At 36.7% G+C, this 19,808-nt stretch overlaps 2 protein-coding genes across 3 annotated transcripts in view; both read left to right on the plus strand.

Moving 5' to 3' along the window:
- LOC131427336 (frizzled-4) overlaps window positions 1-19,603 on the plus strand; it is a 112,692-nt gene extending 93,089 nt beyond the window's left edge. For both annotated transcript variants that reach the window (XM_058590418.1, XM_058590419.1), the window contains exon 4: window positions 1,368-19,603. In XM_058590418.1, coding sequence (XP_058446401.1) covers window positions 1,368-2,008 — 641 coding nt within the window. In that variant the 3' untranslated portion in view covers window positions 2,009-19,603. The remainder of the gene's footprint in view (window positions 1-1,367) is intronic.
- On the plus strand, window positions 7,639-8,815 carry LOC131429108 (uncharacterized). The gene is made up of 2 exons (XM_058593156.1): window positions 7,639-8,293; window positions 8,406-8,815. Exons 1-2 carry the CDS (start codon window positions 7,639-7,641, stop codon window positions 8,813-8,815), a joined length of 1,065 nt encoding a protein of 354 aa, XP_058449139.1.
- Window positions 19,604-19,808: the final 205 nt, after the last annotated feature.

Below are 19,808 nucleotides of genomic sequence, written 5' to 3' on the forward strand. Positions count from 1 at the left end.
TTGTATTCAATGCGTGTGTTCACACTCAAGAGAAACTTCTTCACAAAATATGAAATATTCACAAGCAACAAATTGTTATATAATCGGAAATCTGTTCAAAATTGGATAAGCTGTAGATGCACAAAATCTGACCATTGTTTATGCGGCTTACTTTTCCGCAAATCTACTCTAATATGACGTACAGATACAGATCGTATTATCACCCTAACATTGTATTTGAGCTATATATTTGAAATGTAAATACAAAAAAGAATTTATTTAGTGCTATTATCGAGCTAGCATTATGGTATTTTATAACTATAAAGCTGATGTTATTTTTTGCTCGGAAATCTGGACAGCTCAGTTCACTTTAGTTCATAATTACCAAAAAATATCAGGATTGAGTAAACATAATAAAGGATAAATCTTTTTGGAAACACTGTTTTTGACAGATCCCGCGTGAATCGTGTCTTCTGTCATTGTAAAACTTGTTCAGTTTGATCTATAATTTATCGTGAATCGTCGTTTGTTCTATAATTTACTCATGAATGGACGCTGGCAAAGTTGGAAGAAGATCCACTTTTGTATCAAAAAACTTTGTTCCGCGACGAAGCTCATTTCTGGTTGAATGGATACGACAACAAGCAAAATTGCCGCATCTGGCCAACATTTGCAAAAAATCATCTTCAAACATTAAATTATATTATATTTATGGAAAAAAAAATTAAATTATATTGATCGTTCTATCGATTCCAACATAGATTTCATCGATTTACTTAATTTTTTTGTGTTTTTTTTAAACCAAATCCTATCCCTCTTGAAAAATCACCCTTTATATCCTAACCCCGAACATATTTAAAATCTCAACAAAAAAGTCACCATCACCAACTTTAATAAAAACAAGAGGAATTTTGAAATGGAATTTTTGAAATCACATTTTCATGTGGATCTACGCAATAAATACCTTTGAATTTGAATCATTACTGATAAACAATTGCTGTTCTGAGTAGTATGTTTTTTCTCTTTTCCTTGTGTCTCCAAATCAATTTTGTTAATGATAAAGAAGAATTAGAGTGAAAGTAGATGTTTACAATGGTAGCAAACGTCATATGTTTAATACCATTAATGAACTATTTCTGGTCTTTCTATTTTGACATTTGATCATTTGGGGTTTATAATAACATGTTTATAATAACACCGCGCAATTAATTTCTGCATTATTCCAGCTAACTATTTCACCGTTTTCCAGAATATTTGATCGATTTCTATAGAAATTATCACTATATTTAAGCTTATTTCTTGATTGAACTATTAAGAACTTAACAGAATTATCTAATTTTACCATTATCACTGACGTAAACATGTTTTTTTTTCTTTTTCCATTCCAGGTTCCTGTTTCATCGGAAACCAGTCCGACAGAGCACTGCTCGGTTTCGTGCTGGTTCCATTGCTCACCTATTGGGTCATCGGTTCCGGTTATCTTTTCACAGCGTATCTACGGAAACGGTCCTCATCGACGCTGCTGGTCAACAATCTGCCGGTGCAGATCACCGGAATGGGACAGTTCCTGTTCATCTACTCGGTTCCGAGCTTCCTGCTACTGATGATAATGTTCTACGAGTTCGCCTATCGGGAGAACTGGCTGAACGTTCCGCACCCTTCGCTGGAACCGGTGTCATCGGTGAAAGCCCCCATCTGGCCGTTCATCCTGCGGGCGGTAATTGAGCTACTGGTCGGAGTGCTGGCATCGGCGTGGGCCGTCGGGCCTCGAATCGCCAGCCTCTGCCGCAGTAAGATCAACCACCAGGTTTATAAACAGCCACAGCCAAAGTTTCCCCAATCACCGTACTCGACGGCCTCCTATCAGACGGTTTGCCCGCAGAACTCGGTGGTATCGGTGTCGTTGGGTAAAATTCCTCCACGACACGCAAGAAAATATCCCTCGCATTCGCACATTAACCGAAAACCACGTACTTACAAGGCGTCCTCGCAAACGATGAGCCTGACCGGTAACGAGACTGTGCTGTGATGGGAGCTCCGTGGGCTGTAAATTATGCGAACCAAGCGGACAAAACAGGGATCCGACCGAAGCGACGGAATTATCAATTATCGACGTACATGTTACGTTGGCGAAAAATGTGATATTAAGTTTAAGATGAAGTTTAAATTATTTTATTTCAGTGTGAAGACTAAAGGTTAAATAATGGTGTACTTTTTTGTGTGAAACTGTAACTGCTAGTAAGTTTTTAGGTTTGATACTTAAGACAAGTTTAATTATATGTTGTAAAAATAATATCTTGTGCATTGCCTGGCACTGGTGCTGAGGTTGAAACTGACGGGGGAAAAACAGCACGATCAAGCGTGGTAATGAATAGCAAGTAATCTACATACATGCCGGTGCTGATGGGGCGCGGATAGCTTCCAGGCTGATCGGTACATTGCATGTTCTTATTTATGGGCATAAGCGTGCACGGGAACGGTGCGCACGTTTGGATATTGCACATATGCGGGTAGTAAAATGGTTATGGCGAATAGTTGTTAAGCGACTTCAACGGGGGCGGGTGGAAGAGCAACACGCAAGAAATAAAAAATGTATCTCAGGCCGCCTGGTTACACTAGGATCATGCAGTCTTTCGCGGGTCTAGATATGCATCGGATCGAGTAGGTTAGGACGATTTTGGAACCTACTTTGGCACTTAATTCGTAGGGTGTTGAGTGTTATTCCGGGTCTATGCGTTTAACTGGCGTTTTTTTTCATAAAAGTTGCGACTGGAGTAAATTTCTCAACATTGCGAAATATATCAAGTTTTCTATTTTCATTTGTTAAAAAAGTCTAAAAAAAAGCTTTTAAAAGCTTTCTTAATGCTTTTAAAAGCTAACGTTTGAACTTATTTTCCCATGAAAATTTTGCGGATTGAAATGAATTCTATTTATCGTTTGCGTCATTTATAACATTATATCTCCAGTACCAAAAATGTCAACTGTTTGATCTTCCATCGTGATCGATGACCTAATAGTATTCTGCAAATAAGCCAAAGATTGTAGAAATCAGTTTAGTCATCTCCGAGAAAACAAATGCATAGATAAAGTGCAGTTCGCTAGTTATTTATACTATTAAATTTTTAGAACCGGAAGTGTCAGCCATTTAATTTTCGAACTTGATCAATGATCCAATAGTAGCTTGCAAACTATCCTAAAATTATTTATAGTCAGTCATCTCCGAGAAAATTGAGTGGCTATAGAAATCTTTCAAAAGTGCGCACGTACATTGAAATCTTGTCGAGCTTAATCGAGAAGTACATAACACTGAAGGCCTCCGAGGATTCGAAAACCCTGATTTAACAGGAATTTTATATTTTTGCATTTCTCATACAGAAAGGTTATGCAATCACTGTGACAACCGACTTCTGAACCGAGGCCCGTACCAAGTGTCATATCCCAAGTAGCAATTCGCAACTAGTTCTGATACGACAAAGTCCAAACTATGTTGAAACAAGAGCACGAATATGTTTTTTATGTTATACTGGTTAAAATATGGTGACAGCAATGTTTCATCATAACATAACTAGTTACGAAATAGTTATTTAGGTTTCCAATCATAACATCTTTGTGTCATATTGAATTAAATATAATTTATAAGCTATCGTTACTTAATCCAAACATATCTTCAATCACAACAATGCATCTAGCTACTAGTTGAAAATAAGTTTATTTGACTTCAATAGTAGCAACCCGTAACTAGTTTTGATACCACTTAGCCCAACTGTGTTGCAACAAGAGCATGAACATGTTTTTTATGTTATACTGGTCAAAACAAGGTGACAGCAGTGTTTCTTTATAACGTAAACATTGAACTAACTATCATTTGTAAGTTATCGTTACTTGATTCTAACATATCTTTAATCACAGCTATGTTTTTAGCTACTAGTTGAAAAAAGGTTTATTTTCCGTTGTGAAACCATTATAAATACGTAAACGTATATGTGAATCGTTACTGTGAATTGATATAGCAATAACTTAGATATTATAAGATTATAACATAATTTCTTCATTGATTCAGATAGTTATCGGTAGGTTTTCCCAACGTTATGATAACGAAAATGCAAACGAAACAACCTTTCTTGGCTTGAATATGGCGAACACAATATGGAGTCTCAAGAAGTGTATGAAACGTAAATGAAACCAGGATATTACTTTTTTCAAAACTACTTTTTGCCGAAAATAGTGAAAGGCAGAATAGTCATTTTTGTTCTATGCACTTTCATAAACACGAAGAAAATAATATAGGGATTGAACATCGATTGTGATAATATTATAATTCTCATGATATATGAGTTTAAAATGATTAGAAATCACTCTACTTGGAATAATTTTGAGTATTCTGAACATAGGGTTATTTTGTTGTTTATTTTTTATATCTTTATAAACAGATTTGGATTGAAGGCGCATAAAAAACAGTTAAGTAAAATTGAATTCCGCTCGACAGTTTTTGGATCGTTGTGAAATTTGTACCTTGTATCAAGTTTGTGACTGAAAGTACTCTTCTGCTTTTTTATTAATGATAGAAAAGTATTCTGGATTCATTCAATGTTTATAATGTCGATGGTGACTAAGTTTCAACTAGTTTACTTGAAAACAAGTTATTTTCAAGTTATGAAAAGATAAGTTATTTCAGTATGGCATTACAACGTAACGACAACTTATTTTTAGCCGACTTAACAACTAGTAGAAACTGCGCTTTTTGAGTCATGCAAGTGGTTAGATGTTAGTAACAATCACTCAAATATCTGGTTGCAAACTAGTCACAAACAAGCTAGCGTAACAAAAATTGTTACTTGGGATACCATTCGACTCAGTTCGTCGAGTACGCAAAATGTATGTGTGTATGTAACATTTTTTTCTACTAACTTCTCGGAGATGGCTGGACCGATTTTCACAAACTTAGATTCAAATGAAGGATCTTGTGGTCCCATACAAAATTCCTGAATATTATTTGGATCTGACTTCCGATTCTGGAACTATGGGGTAAAATGTGCAACAAATGAAAATATGTGTACTAACTTCTGAATTTCACTTGAATCCGACTTCCTATTCTGGAATTATAGGGTAAATTGTGTTAACAATTTTATACCATCACTTTAAGGGGTAAAACAAAAATCGTAAAAATATTCTGAATCGGCCTCAAAACTACTCCAATCGGTAATAAAATAAACTGATTTCGGCTATCCTGGTTCCTGGTTTCCTGGAAATAGTAGTCATATTTTACCAAATGGATATCATTCACTTTTCTCAGTGATGGTTTGACCGATTTTCACAAACGTAGATTCAAATGAAAGGTCTCGTGGTCCCATACGGAATTCTTCCGTCATTCGGATCCGACTTCCAGTTCCGGAATTATAGGGTAAAGTGTGTTAAAAGCTTTATACCATCCCTTAAAGGAGCGAAACAGAAATCGTAACTACTCCAATCGGTAGTCATTATCAGTAGACGGCCCAACATTCCGATTCCAGCTATTCTTTCAAGAATGGCAGAAAAATATTTTGAAGAATATCACAGTATTATATACGATAGTATGATTGATATGAGAAAGGTATCATTACACCACTAGGTGGATTTAAACAGGTTTTTCTTAAAAGAAAAATCTAAATACCGAGTATGGATATGAAGGTGTTTTTTTTTGTCAAAATGAAACTAATTTTGAATGGAAAATTGAAAAACAATAAATCAAGGTATTGACCATTCCTTTGTACACATCTTGCAGGTGGTCAATTTATGGATACCAAGCCAATAGAAATTTTCGTCTTTTGAATAAACCAATCAGATACCCTATTCTCGACTTCTTCGTAGGAATCAAAGTGCTGTTTAGTCAATGCGTGGCGCATCGATGGAAGCAAATGGTAGTCGGAAGGGGCTATGTGTGTTGAAAACGGCGGATGGAGTAAGAAGTGTATCGAAAATACGCTATCCACAATTTTTTTCTTCAAATTATGATAAAAAACGATATTTTATTCAAACTAAAAATAGATCCTTTATTGTACGAGGTTAAACTTGAGAATAATGAAAATCGGATGAAATTTAAGCTATTCGTTCACGAATTTTGGAACTTTTGATCGAACGTTCTTCATCAAGTTCCAGACAAGTGTTGCATCGCATTTTTTGGACGCCTGAGCCCAATTTTTTTTAATTCCTGCATGTTCCCAGCTGCCTTACCAGTCTTCTTGAAGACCCTAATCACGATTTCCCAGTAACGTTCGATTGATCGAAGCTGAAGGCAATTTGGTGGATTGATATTTTCCTCAACGAAATTTATACCCTTTTCCGCAAGCCAATTGAGAGTGGTTTTGGCATAGTGAGCCGACGCTAAATCCGGCCGAAACAGTGGAGGTGTACTATGCTTCTTATATAAAGACAGCTTCTGGAGACTCAGATCAATAGATTTCTGCATTTATAGTTTCGATATTGTAAAAAATGGTGACTTCAAACCACAGGAACATATTGCTTGCCATACCAGTACCTTTCGACCGAATTTCTCCACTTGAATCGACCTATCGGCATCGCTCACATCCTCCCCAACGACGACAGTAAAGTATTGTGGACCTGTAAGTGTTTTTGAGTCCTCCTTTACATGAGTCTCATCGTCCATCAAAACGCATGCATCCGGACACTGCAAAAGACGCGAATACAATTTCCGGGCCCTTGCTGCTGCTCGCTTCTATACTTTGTTTCGAGATTTTCTGCTTCTTGTAGGTCTTCAGGTGATTTCGCCTCTTGATACGCTGGGTCATTGCGACACTCGTTTCTGCTTTATTTGTCAAATCACGTATTGGCATTGATCTGTTCTTCATGATTAGAGATACCACTTTCTGGTCCAGTTTCGGAAAGACGCGGGTTTTTTGCCTCTTCTTGGTAGCTCATCCAAAGAACAGTATTCCCCAAACTTATTAATTATGGTTTTAACACTGACATGATGAATTCCAAACCGCTTCGCCAATTTTCGCATTGTAATAGCCTTCCCACTTAGCCATGCGTCCAGAACCTTAATTTTCACTTCTTTTTCAATACGCGAAATTTTGAAAACGCAGAATTTCAACCGCACAAACAAGTAAACAAACGAAAGTTGACAGCCAAACGCACAGCATGCTGTGATCTGAGCATGAAAAAGTATCACAAATACATGCGTACAACACAAATGTATGTGGATAGTTTATTTTTGATACACTCCTTACCAACTCCCAGCCAAAGGTTTAGATTATATCCTGAAATGGTTTTGCTTTGCGTGAAGGTACATTGTCGTGTAACAAAATCACAAAATCAATTCTGATCGTTTTTTGAACAAGTGCTGGTTCAATTGATCATTTCTGTATTTAATGTTCATTACAACCTAAGTAACAAAAGTAAACAAACTGAGTTTTTTATTGCATTTTGTTAGGGTTGTTCTAATACACGCACTACCCGAACACCGTTTCTCAATTCACTATAGATTCTCTAAAAAATCTGTCAACACATTTGACGTATGTAGCAGAGGATGAGGTTTTGTTCTCGCTGGATGTCACGTCACTATACACAAACGTACCGATCGACTTTGCGCTAGAGTGTCTAAGTAACAGATGGAGTGAAATAGAAAAGCACACAACCATTGATCGGGATAGTTTTTTGGACATGGTTAAGCTTGTGTTGGAGTCTACCTTTTTCGTACACCGAGGCGTAGTGTATGCGCAAACCTTCGGGGTACCAATGGGATCACCATTATCGCCTGTTATTGCCAATTTAGTATTGGAACGTTTGGAGCAGCAATGCATAACCATGATGGAGGAAAAACAAATACAAATGAATGTGTATCGACGATACGTCGATGACTGCTTCTGTGTGGGAAAAAAGGAACACATTCAGGACATCGTAGAGTCGTTTAATAGTTTCCATAGTAAACTTCAGTTTACTTTTGAAAATGAAGAAGATGGAAAACTCAAATTCCTCGATATGATGTTGTTCCGAAACAACGATCACATCGAACGAATATGGTTACCCAAACAATCTGATGGGAGATATCTGGATTTTGAGTCCGAAAGTCCTTATTCGCACAAATGCAACACTGCGATTGCACTAATAGATCGAGCAATCAAACTATCCGACTGTAAGAACCGTCCATCAGCCATAAGAACAGTCAAGGAAATTTTACAAATAAACCATTACCCTAAATGGTTTGTTTGCAAAATACTGAAGGAACGTGTCCACAAACACTACAACAGCCTGCAGGAGGAAAAAGAAAAAGATCTAGCGCAGTCGTATGTTGCAGTTCCGTACATCCCTGGACTTAGTGAAAAATTGGAAAGAATTTTTAAAAAAGTACAGCACAAAACTTGCTTTTAAGCCGAGGGATAAAATTAAGAATCAAATTTTCACTAAGTTAAAAGATCCAATCCCACCAGGGAAACAGACGAACGTGGTGTACACAATCCCATGCGGAACAGACGATGGCAAAGTTTACATCGGACAAACGGGAAGAAAACTAGAGACAAGAGTAGCGGAACACAAGAACGATACGAGGAAAAAAGATGCAAGAACTGGGTTATCTCAACACACACAACAAGAAGGACACATCTTCGACTTTGCCAACACCCGAATACTGGAACGAATCGAGAACCAGGAGAGCAGAGTTACAGCAGAAATGTTTCACATAAAAATACTCGGCGAGGAGAGAACAGTCAATCTCCAGAGAGAGTGTGGAACTTTCTGCACTACGTACAATGGTCTGATGGCTAAGTTCCGACAGTATTGGAATAGTAAGGATGATAGGCGGTCAGAAGCATACGATAACCCAGCCGTCGGCAGTGAGTGAACGAATGATAGAATGGAGTGATTGAATATTGTAAAAGTTTTGTTGAATGTAAGTCGATTGTTTGCTTTTCTTGTGACTGTTATTTGATGTAAATTTGTATTTGAATTGTAAAATGTATGTACTTAATGACGAAAAATATATGTTGTAGGCGTCCGACGATGGCTGAAGAGTAGTAGGCCGAAACGTTATGCTGAACAAAAAACGTTAAGAACAGTGTTTCAATTCTCACCGAAAAAAATCAACAAACAACCATAATTGAACAAAGTTGCGGTGACCAGAACAAAAAAAAAACATTTGACGTATGTCGAAATCAGTGAAAAATAATCATCAATGCTATTAACGTCAATTGGTAATGTTTTGACCAATGTACCAAAGTATAAACAAAAGTGTATGCGCGGACTTACGACAAAATAGTTTTTCTCGAAAAAGCAGAACTGGTGTGATATTCTGAATCTGAGACTAGATGTAGAGTTGGAGATATTTAATGGGTTCGATATGCTATTGAGCTTTTTGAAAAACGCAGATTAATTTGAAAAGAAACTGGTTGGGTTCCAATCGTAGAAACCGTTATGAATTCTTCATCAAACGAAAGCGAAAGTTCTCAATACACACTAAAAACGAATCGACTGTCATGTTTTGCCATCTGATATGCAAAACTAGCTATCAGTAATGTTTTCGAGCTAAACTGGGTTTCACACAAGTGCGAGTAACAAAACGACAAAGGTAAACTTCGACTTACGCAGAACGACTTAACAATCAAGAGGAAAACGACTTATGTGTCAAGTCAATCATAAAAAAAACGATGTACACGATCAAATTACAAAACGACGTGAGTGTCGTTTTTGCCTAAAAGTTATTTTTGTGGCTGAAAATTGTGAATTAGTTACTATGATACGCATACAAATTAGAAAATTTGGTGAAGAGATGAATCAGGAATCAGAACAAATTGGCTCGAATGGCACGTTCCCCTTGATATTTGGAGATTTGTGCCTGTAACGATTAGTATTAATATCACCTAGGATTAAATCATTTTATCGCCATTAATAATTCGTTGTAAAACTGATTTTCTTTCGTGTCTTTGAAGCAAACCATACACTCTCATTGAACATAACTCAAAATTGAGTGACACATCACTCAAATTCATAAAAAGTGCACGTACTCTAAACTTTAGTTACCACCTATCTACTCATTTTTGCGTTAAGGGACGAAATTGTCAAAATTTGAGTAATTTTTACTCAAAATAAGAAAAAAATATTTTGTTCAAAATTTGAGTAAGTTCAACTCAAAATTTGAGTTTCTTGCTCTCAAAATGAAGAAATTTTTCTTTGTTAATTTTCATATACAAAGTTATTCTTCTTGCTTTTGAATGCGCAAAATAGTGACTCAAACCCGTTTCCTTTTGAACAGTTTGGAGTAAAAATTGAATTATTTTGATATCCTTATGTTGCGCTTTTCACCAAGCATAATTGAAACCACAAAACATCAATGATTGACGTTGATTCATGTTTTCAAAACCGGATCTAGAAACGGCAATGGAAAACGACGTATTCTTGCATTCTTTATTTCGATAAGAATATTCCGAGAATGAAAATGCACTGAACTGCAAGAAGTATTTTTTTCACTCAAATGTTTAAAAACTCAACGCTTACTCTAATGTAAGAATAAATGCGAGAGAACTCATGGCAACGAGTTTATTTTACTCAAATCCATACTCAAATTTTGACATATTGTTCCAGTTTACGAATTTGAGTAATCGCACCTCAAACCATGATTTATGTTCAAAGAGCGTGTATGCCTCAACAGCATTCGATGCGACTCTACAGCACTTGCAGCACTGACTTGTTGTACACGCTTACTTGTAACTACTCAGTGGCAGGAAACGATATTTTATCCAAAACTGGGTAGAACCCTATCAAATTGATTGATACGATGTCTGATGAAAGTGTCACTGACTATAAGTGACATCCATCGTAAATCACCCAACGTTTTTTTTTACAACTACTCAATTTTTGGGTAGGTATGGTTTTTGCAAAAGTGGGTACCAGTACGATCTGTGATGGCAACTGAAGTTCAATAATTGCCAATTATTTTAGGATTAGGCGAAATTACGGACAATTCAATGGTTCCGACATCACTGTACCTGCCATTAAAGGTAGGCTAAGGCTAATTCGCAGGAAAACATTATGTTTTGCAATTTTTGTGACGACTCAGTCAAAACAGTTGGTATGAAAATACGGAAATTGCAGGAATTATGAAAATACGGCAATGACAGCAAACACAAACTTTTCTTCGTAAATTATGTACAAAAATAGTGCTCAAATTTGTAAAAGCAATTCTTCTCTCTAACTATTTGCAGAGAATAATAACTAAAACTATTATCTTTTTTTCGCACTGAAGCAACGATTGAAAAATACAGGGCTATTCCGTAATAATTGAAAGAGAAAGAGAAACAAAGCGAATCTGTCATTTGCACTTACGTCGTAGTGAAAATTCTATACAGAATTGTAATATTGCAATTTTGTGATTGTGGTTCTCCGTATACTTTTTAGCGTAATTTCGTTTTTGTTCGGAAGATGTTCTCAAACCTGCATTTTTGGGCACAATTTTCAACTTAATCCACATATGTCTGACATTTTCATGTTTCACACAATACTCGTTATTCTACCGGGTGCTGATTTGAATTTGATTATTCGTTTAATTTAGTTGTATTTCTTATAGTGCAGTGCTTACCGAAGTTGGAAGTAAACAAATCAAAATGTAATTGTGCGAGAGTTATTAGAAAAAGAATTCCTCATAATACTACTTAGAATCACGAAACAATCTAGAAGATGATAATGATGTCATCAACGAAAAGCATTCTCATTTTCCCAGAAATTCGTGGTGATAATTTGTAAATATCATCGATCGTAATGAAACATCAGATGGCAACAGCTTTGTTTATATCTCTGAACCTTTAAAACTAAAGCTGTACCATATCTCACCCTACGAAGAAAATTGGCTGCTTTCAAGTGAAGTTAGCATGGCGATCCAACGATCTTCATTTCTGCCGAAACTGGTGTGGTGGAAGAAAAGATGAGAAAGTTTGTAAGGCCTGATAAAATAACATAACCTCAAGTCAGGGCTTAGGGTGGCATTCTTATATCGAAGAAACAAAATTATGAATCTGAAACTTCGAAACTGAGAAATGATTCCAATCAATCGCAGCAATTTTCGATTTATTCCTTTTTCGTGATGATCGAGTCCAGATCGACTTGGAGTGTTATCGCGTTTAGACCACCCTATCACGATCCGGTCAGTCGGTGTTGTTGCTGACGATATCGGTTGAAGGCGCTGAAAGACCACAACGGAGACGCATTTCTTGAGTATAATCGATTTTTGATTGGATTTTTGCTTCAGCTTTAGCACCTCGAAACGAAGCAGTTGCGAGATGATTGGGACTTCGCTCTCCCACCTCAAAGCGAAAAGTAAGTTTGCGCGTCGAAGTATAACCATAATTTATGATTAACAATTTATGATAATGTTAGTAAATAAATAAATAAAAGTATAACTACGCAGTATTCTGAGCATTTTGCGGTGATTACGGTGAACGGATGGGGGTTGATAGTGGGTATAAACGTTCGTGAGCTTTTTAACGAGCCGAGGTTTCGGTGCGTATCAAGCTGGTAAAGAAGCGAATGAGAACTGACGTAAAATGTACGGCAATGCACCTTGAATGCTTTTAGTGATGTGAATGTGCACAAGATCTGGTTGCAATAAGGTATAATCAGGTGCTGCAGAACACATATGCCAGTGTCGATGGTAATCAAAACGACATTAACAATGTTGGTATGACGTCATACATGCATTCACTCTAAAGAACTACAGATAGATACAAATATAACGTATATGCAAACATTTGTTATGGTGATGAAGGTTGAGGGACCTTGAATATTCAAATGTAAGCTTGCCGACCGAATTTTATTAATAATTTCTTCAGAGAAAAAAAGTTTGCTATTTGCGTTTATGGTTCCGGAGGTACGACACAACACCTTTAAGCATGATTTCGACCGTATATTTGATACTCGTTTTTAGAGTTAGTAAAATAGCGGCACTAGTCGTTCAATTGTCCTATAGAAAAATCCAGTCAAATTCTCTGCGATCGCTGCGCTGCTCAAGTGGCGAGCTTTGAACTAATTTACATGGAGATTTGAAAAAATTACTGTTTTTTTTATACTTTCGCATTAATCGAATAATACCATACAGAAACATGTAAGAATTGGATAAAAATTCAAATCAAATCAAATTCTAAGAAGTGATGTCGGGTGCTGTTTTCAAATCTGGGAAATTCGTAGTTTTTATGAATGGATTTAGAGATACGTTGATAAATTATGATCGAAGTTTATTTTATACGTCTATTTACACATGTTTTATCACCCAAATCAAATCTGTATGTGAAATGATAATTTCATCCAGGATTTTCAAGTATAAAGCAACGAATATTAACAAAAGAGTTTCACCCTCTGTGGTATTTAAACACATTCGTATGTTAGGTAGAATTCACAGTGCAACCCAACCAAGGATAGCTCCTTCGTTTGTTCATTAGTTCATGATGATGTGCGCCAGGTGATGAGTATGCTTCATGTGGTTAGCTTTAGATGAATGGTTCTATGAGCAAACTAGATTCATAACTTTTAGTTCCGAAAAAAACATTTCTTCTTGTGTTTCTAGAATACATACACAGTGTAAACTCCCAAGAAATTGATCGTTTTGAAAACGGGCTCAAAAGCAAAATTAATGCTATACAATGTGTGCAATATTTTTGAAATGTTATCAAATTTGGTCTTGGAGTACAAACGTTATGTTTAAAAATGATTTCTGTAAACTTACACTGAAACAACACCGAAAACATTGCCTGTATGACGTTGTTTCGCATCTTGTAGCAAGCCGTGAAGCAAAGTTCTTCTATCTCGTACAGTACTACCGAGAGTGAACCCTTCGTTTCATTGCATTACTATGGATTGCTTAGTTCATGTGTTTACTGAGACTGAGAGCACAGCTAATTTACCAAGTAAGGGAACTAGTCTGCTCAGTAGCATACCATCTCACGCATCCAGTTTCTCTCTAGTATTGCTTATGTCATGAAAAATATAGAATTTCTTTCGTACTGTGCCGGCTCGGTGTGGTAACATAGCGACATTATCAACGACGGTCAGTGGAAGTTCAGTCCATTGAATTACAAACGAAAACTATCTGGCAATAGAGCTTAAAACTTTAAATCAAATACATCCAGATGACACCAAAAGTGCTTCTGTTGAAAAAAGGAGTGTAAATGTGCTTAAAATGTGTGTATAAAGTTACCTGCGCATTCCACACAACCAAAGTATTTATTGAGAAAAAGTACACCCACTTCTTACACCCACTTCTTTCAAATTATGATAAAAAACGTTATTTTATTCAAACTAAAAATAGATCCTTTATTGTACGAGGTTTAACTTAAGCATAATGAAAACCGGATGAAATTTGGAACTTTTGAACGAACGTTATTTATCAAGTTCCGGACAATTGTTGTATCGCCATTTTGGACGCTTGAGCAAAAAATTGTTTGAACTCCTGCATTTTCCCAGCTGCCATATCAGTCTTCTTGAAGACCCTCTTCACCATTTCCCAGTAACGTTCGATGGATCGAAACTGAGGGCAATTTGGTGGATTGATATTTTCCTCAACGAAATTTATACCCTTTTCCGCAAGCCAATTGAGAGTGGTATTGGCATAGTGAGCCGACGCTAAATCCGGCTAAAACAGTGGAGGTGTACTATGCTTCTTATATAAAGGCAGCAATCTCTTCTGGAGACACTCAGATCGATAGATTTCTGCATTTATAGTTTCGGTAGTGTAAAAAATGGTTGACTTCAAACCAAATGAACATATTGCTTGCCATACCAGTACCTTTCGACCGAATTTCTCCACTTGAATCGACCTGTCCGCATGTCCCCAACGACGACAGTAAAGTATTGTGGACCTGTAAGTGTTTTTGAGTCCTCCTTTACATAAGTATCATCGTCCATCAAAACGTATGCATCCGGACACTGCAAAAGACGCGAATACAATTTCCGGGTCCTTGCTGCTTCTCGCTTCTTCTGTTCTACACTTTGTTTCGAGATTTTCTGCTTCTTGTAGGTCTTCAGGTGATTTCGCCTCTTGATACGCTGGGTCATTCCGACACTAGTTCCTGCTTTATTTGCCAAATCCCGTATTGACATTGATTTGTTCTTCATGATTAGAGATACCACTTTCTGGTCCAGTTTCGGAAAGACGCGGGTTTTCTGCCTCTTCTTGGTAGCTCATCCAAAGAATAGTATTCCCCAAACTTATTAATTATGGTTTTAACACTGACATGATGAATTCCAAACCGCTTCGCCAATTTTCGCATTGTAATAGCCTTCCCACTTAGCCATGTGTCCAGAACCTTAATTTTCACTTCTTTTTCAATACGCGAAATTTTGAAAACGCAGAATTTCAACCGCACAAACATGTAAACAAACGAAAGTTGACAGCCAAACGTACAGCATGCTGTGATCTGAGCATGAAAAAGTATCACAAATACATGCGTACAACACAAATGTATGTGGATAGCTTAATTACACTCCTTAGTTGTGTGAAATGCGCAGTCAACTTTGTGTATACATTTTAAAGAGCATTTACGGTTCCATACATCACCAGACGGCATTTTTGGTGTCCCGGGCTGCTAATTACATTGCTACAGGGTGGGCATTTAAAGTGGAATCATCGGGCGACCCAAGAACTTTTGACAGAATTGTCAGATCGACTAATGACATACCGCGTTGGAAGCGACATTCCAAGACAATTTTACCATGGGACAGTACACACTAAAAGAACGAGCTGAAATTGCTCAGCTTTACATTCAAAAAAACTTCCCAATTGTGAAAACCAAACGTTCGTTTCGTTCTAAAAATGAAGTTAACAGTGCTCCCAGTGATAAGACGTTCTATGCCTTTAAGAACCTTCAATTATTTGAAGAACAGCATCTATACAACCAAAACGTTTTTTTCCAAGACGATTTTGGAGCAACGAAACCTGTTAACGGTGATCGTTATCGTGCCAAAGATAAACTCAAGATAGAGGGAATAGGACCTCTAGATGAGCTCGATTCACTGACAGTTTCAGTCTTTTGGAGCAAAACAACAAGCGTCTGATCACTAGATGCGTCGTAACTATAGCAATGATTGTTTATGTTTGGAAAAATATCAAGTTACAGTATGAACGATATTGAGCAATTTGCCTTATATCCAGTGATTCTTACAATAAAATAGTAAAAACTACTTAGATTCATTGCCTAGAATTTATTTAGTTTGTTATTGCCTCATCCCATGAAGCATTAAAGTCAGTTGTAGCAAGAAATCATTTTGTGCTGAATGTTTGCTTCCTTTTTAACTTGTATTGTTTCCATGGCATTTTGCCGGCACTAGTCGACGCTTATTAACGGAGGGTCAATAAAATTACATTATTACTGAACCAACTGGTTCACGATTACTGACCCAACATTTTTCAATGAATTATATGGGACATTTTGAGTGTATCTTTGATCGTGCCATGATGAATGATTTTGTGATGCCCAAGGCTCGGACAAGTCATCGAAAAACGATGATTTTGACTTTTTTTAACTCCAAGATACCGATACAAACGATGGAAAAATCGGAAAAGGGCACATTTTTTTTACTCAAGGCCAAAGGTGACGAAATGAAAATAAATAAAAATGTTTTTTCATACATTTTGTTCAGAAACAAATGCTTCCACTTCAAATGGCTCACCCTGTATTACACTGTGGAATCTAGATGTATACTAATGGCGTTTTTCATTGAAAAACACTGGTGGCGTGGATTTCTCTGGTTTTGCACTTTCGAGTAAACACCGTCAGAATGTTTCATTTCTGCTTGAAAGTGCAAAACCAGAGCAATCCACGCCACCAGTGTTTTTCAATGAAAAACGGCATAATACTATGTTCACACTATGAGTTGAAACAAGTTTTAACTCTGATTTTATGTTTTAAGCGAAATAACATGTTTTACTTTTGCGTTATTTCATATTCAGAAACGTCACATTAGAACATGTTTTCCCGAAATAACATGATATAATTGTCAGTAAAGCACAACCCTGCTAGCATTTTCCGTCACTTTACGACTATGTCAATTGACAAGCTGTTCAACAACAGCAGTTTTCCATCAAAGTAGCCTTATAATCATAATAAAACAAAACTGGAAACTGGTACCGATTTCTCGGTATTTATACAGATTTTTGCCGTCTATACCGCAATACAGATATGTACTCCCGAAATACCGATAACTCACGAATCATACAGATAAGTACCGATTTTGGTTTTTAGCTTGAATAGACATGAGAAAAGGTTGTCGTGGGACCTTTTTTTTGCTCACCCCTTGGTGACATTTTCTACTACTTATGTAGAAGAGACTCTGATCCCGATATGGTACAGATAAATTTTTGCGCCGAATACAGATTTTTGGAAAAACGACCTGATAACGCAGATTGGTATAACCACTTTTGTTTTTGAATTAAAAGATGATTTTTTAATTATTTGCTGCTCAAAAATATTCGAAACGTTGGCAATAAGCGTGAAACGATAACATCCTTCATAGCTAGGAGAAGTACCTGGCTTAGTTCTTATTTTTCGGATGTTATCAAAATACTTTTTTCTTTCCTACCTGCGACGTAGGCATTTTTGCAGTTTTTTAATAAACAAACTCAATACCAAGTGCGTATAGCATAATCTTAGTGTGAACAGTGCGGTTTTAACTTTATATTACTATCGTTAAAACATGTTATTTTCTGCAGGTATGAACATAGTATAAGTTTACTTCATTTATGATAAAACCTTTAATTTTGTTTATAAGAAGACAGAATTGAAGGTTTTAACAGAACGATGAAATCCATATTATTCGTCCGTGAATTGACCAAAACATCGCTTATTATGAACAACAGAGAATTGAAACAAAGTGGTAGCGCATAATATTTGCGCTGCATCTTTAAGGAGCCGTTATTTATATGAGAAATATACAGCTGTCGTACTGATCAATTTGTAACTTTGGAAAGGAAACTTGGAACCGACATTTTTTCCGATTCGAAGCAACTAAATCAAAACGTAGCTCGATAATTGATCTTCGGGACATCGGTAAAATGCTTAATTTTCGAAGTTCACCTTATGTTTTTATGTGAAATATTCAAACAATATTTTTGTGTCGATCTGTTTTGCAACAGGTTCGTATCAAGATAACAAGTTACCTCGTGATATAATATTTATTAGAGTTAGTTAACGTACCCGTGTAAAGGCCTAATTAGTGGAGTGTTAATTTCCGGTTGTTAAACGAAAGCAAAAAACTCCCACATGACCTGTATTTGTCAGAGTGTGAATTTGTAATATAAATTTTCTTATATTCATTTGTGATCTCAATATTTTTTAAATTTGAGCTCGTTTTATTGGAAAGATAACATTCTAAACTGATTACAAGTAGGCTTCATATGATCAGAAAACGATTTCAATACTTTTCCAAAGGCAAAACAACGCACCCAATGTTCATCTTCCTTTCCATCCAAGATCTCGGACCCTGAGACTACTAACGTGGTGTACTGAAGGTACATTACTTATCATCAGCTGGTCGCTCGCGGCGGTTTATGCGACTTGTTAACTTGTTACCACAGTGCAACAAGCACCTTCCCGATCTGCAGCTGAAAGTTATAATTCAAAGTTACTGCCATGGAAGAGCAAAACAAGCGCTGAAATGTAAACGATCTCTCACCCAATCGAATCGGATAAACAACAATAATTGGATTCGGTGTGCCAGCGGCAGTGGGGTCATAAAATTGCACCACTTCTTCTTTTGATGTGCAACCAAAGATGGCAAACGCTTCTCGCAGTATCGGAACTCTCGCCAAAGGCCAACGTGGCGAATCGAAATAAGAAAGCAAAAAATAACGTCCGTTGTTTCTGCATATGCGTACGCACCGTATCCTGTTTGTTTTAGAATGAAATTTTAGCTTTTCAAAATGACTATATGAGAGTCCTTAAAGATGGTTGTTTCCCTACGAACTCGACGGTTTGTTCCATCAGCTTGAATGTTGTGGTCAAATATCCATTTTTCCAGAAGGAATGCATGAAAATGTGGTCGTGACTTGAACTGCCGTGGTTCGTTGACAAATCACACACCTATAATTTAGTTAGTTGAGTTTTCAATAGGAAGCTACTCATTCCTTCAAAGTGAATCAACCGAGTGATCACCGGTGAAGTATGATTACATTACCAACAAATATCGTATCCCGTAATCCTTCTGCATTTCAATGCCCTGCTTGTCTGTCGTCCTCGTAGTTTTAGCCTCAGAAATTGTGTTTAATACATTTGAAACTATACAAGTATTACGTATTACGAAGGGCCACCCTAATAGCTTAGATTGCTTTGTCGAAATATTGTAAATATTTATTACCTTACAGTGTAAGTGAAGAGTTATGTAATGTACACCTGTGTCGAAGAACCGCAAGTATTAACAACTGTTCTATAGTTATTAGTAGTACCCAGGTACCGGATATATGTCTCATATTGTGCCATTTACCTTAAACTAGATTGACTCTGTCCCGTAGCAATAATGATATAATTCTAAAAATCATGCGATTAGAACCTACCTGACAATCTTTTTGTGTTTGGAGACGTAATCGATGGGCAGTGTGTGAGTGTAAGAACATTAAATCCTGTAAATTAGAAGCAATAAACTTTGATTTAGTTAATCGCACCGACATGTTATTTTATCCGTTGGAATATCACATGAAATAATAGTCCATACGAGTTCCCTCTCTAAAGCGTTGAAATCTATCCATCAGAAAAATACTTTGCTATTCAAGGATTTATTGAAGCTATATGGATGGCATTATTTGATATATAGCAGTCTTTTCCATAGGATGCTCTGTGAGTTGTCTAAGAATAACCGCAGAG

The sequence above is a fragment of the Malaya genurostris genome, chromosome 2 (genome assembly GCF_030247185.1).
Source record: "Malaya genurostris strain Urasoe2022 chromosome 2, Malgen_1.1, whole genome shotgun sequence".
Lineage (NCBI taxonomy): Eukaryota > Metazoa > Arthropoda > Insecta > Diptera > Culicidae > Malaya > Malaya genurostris.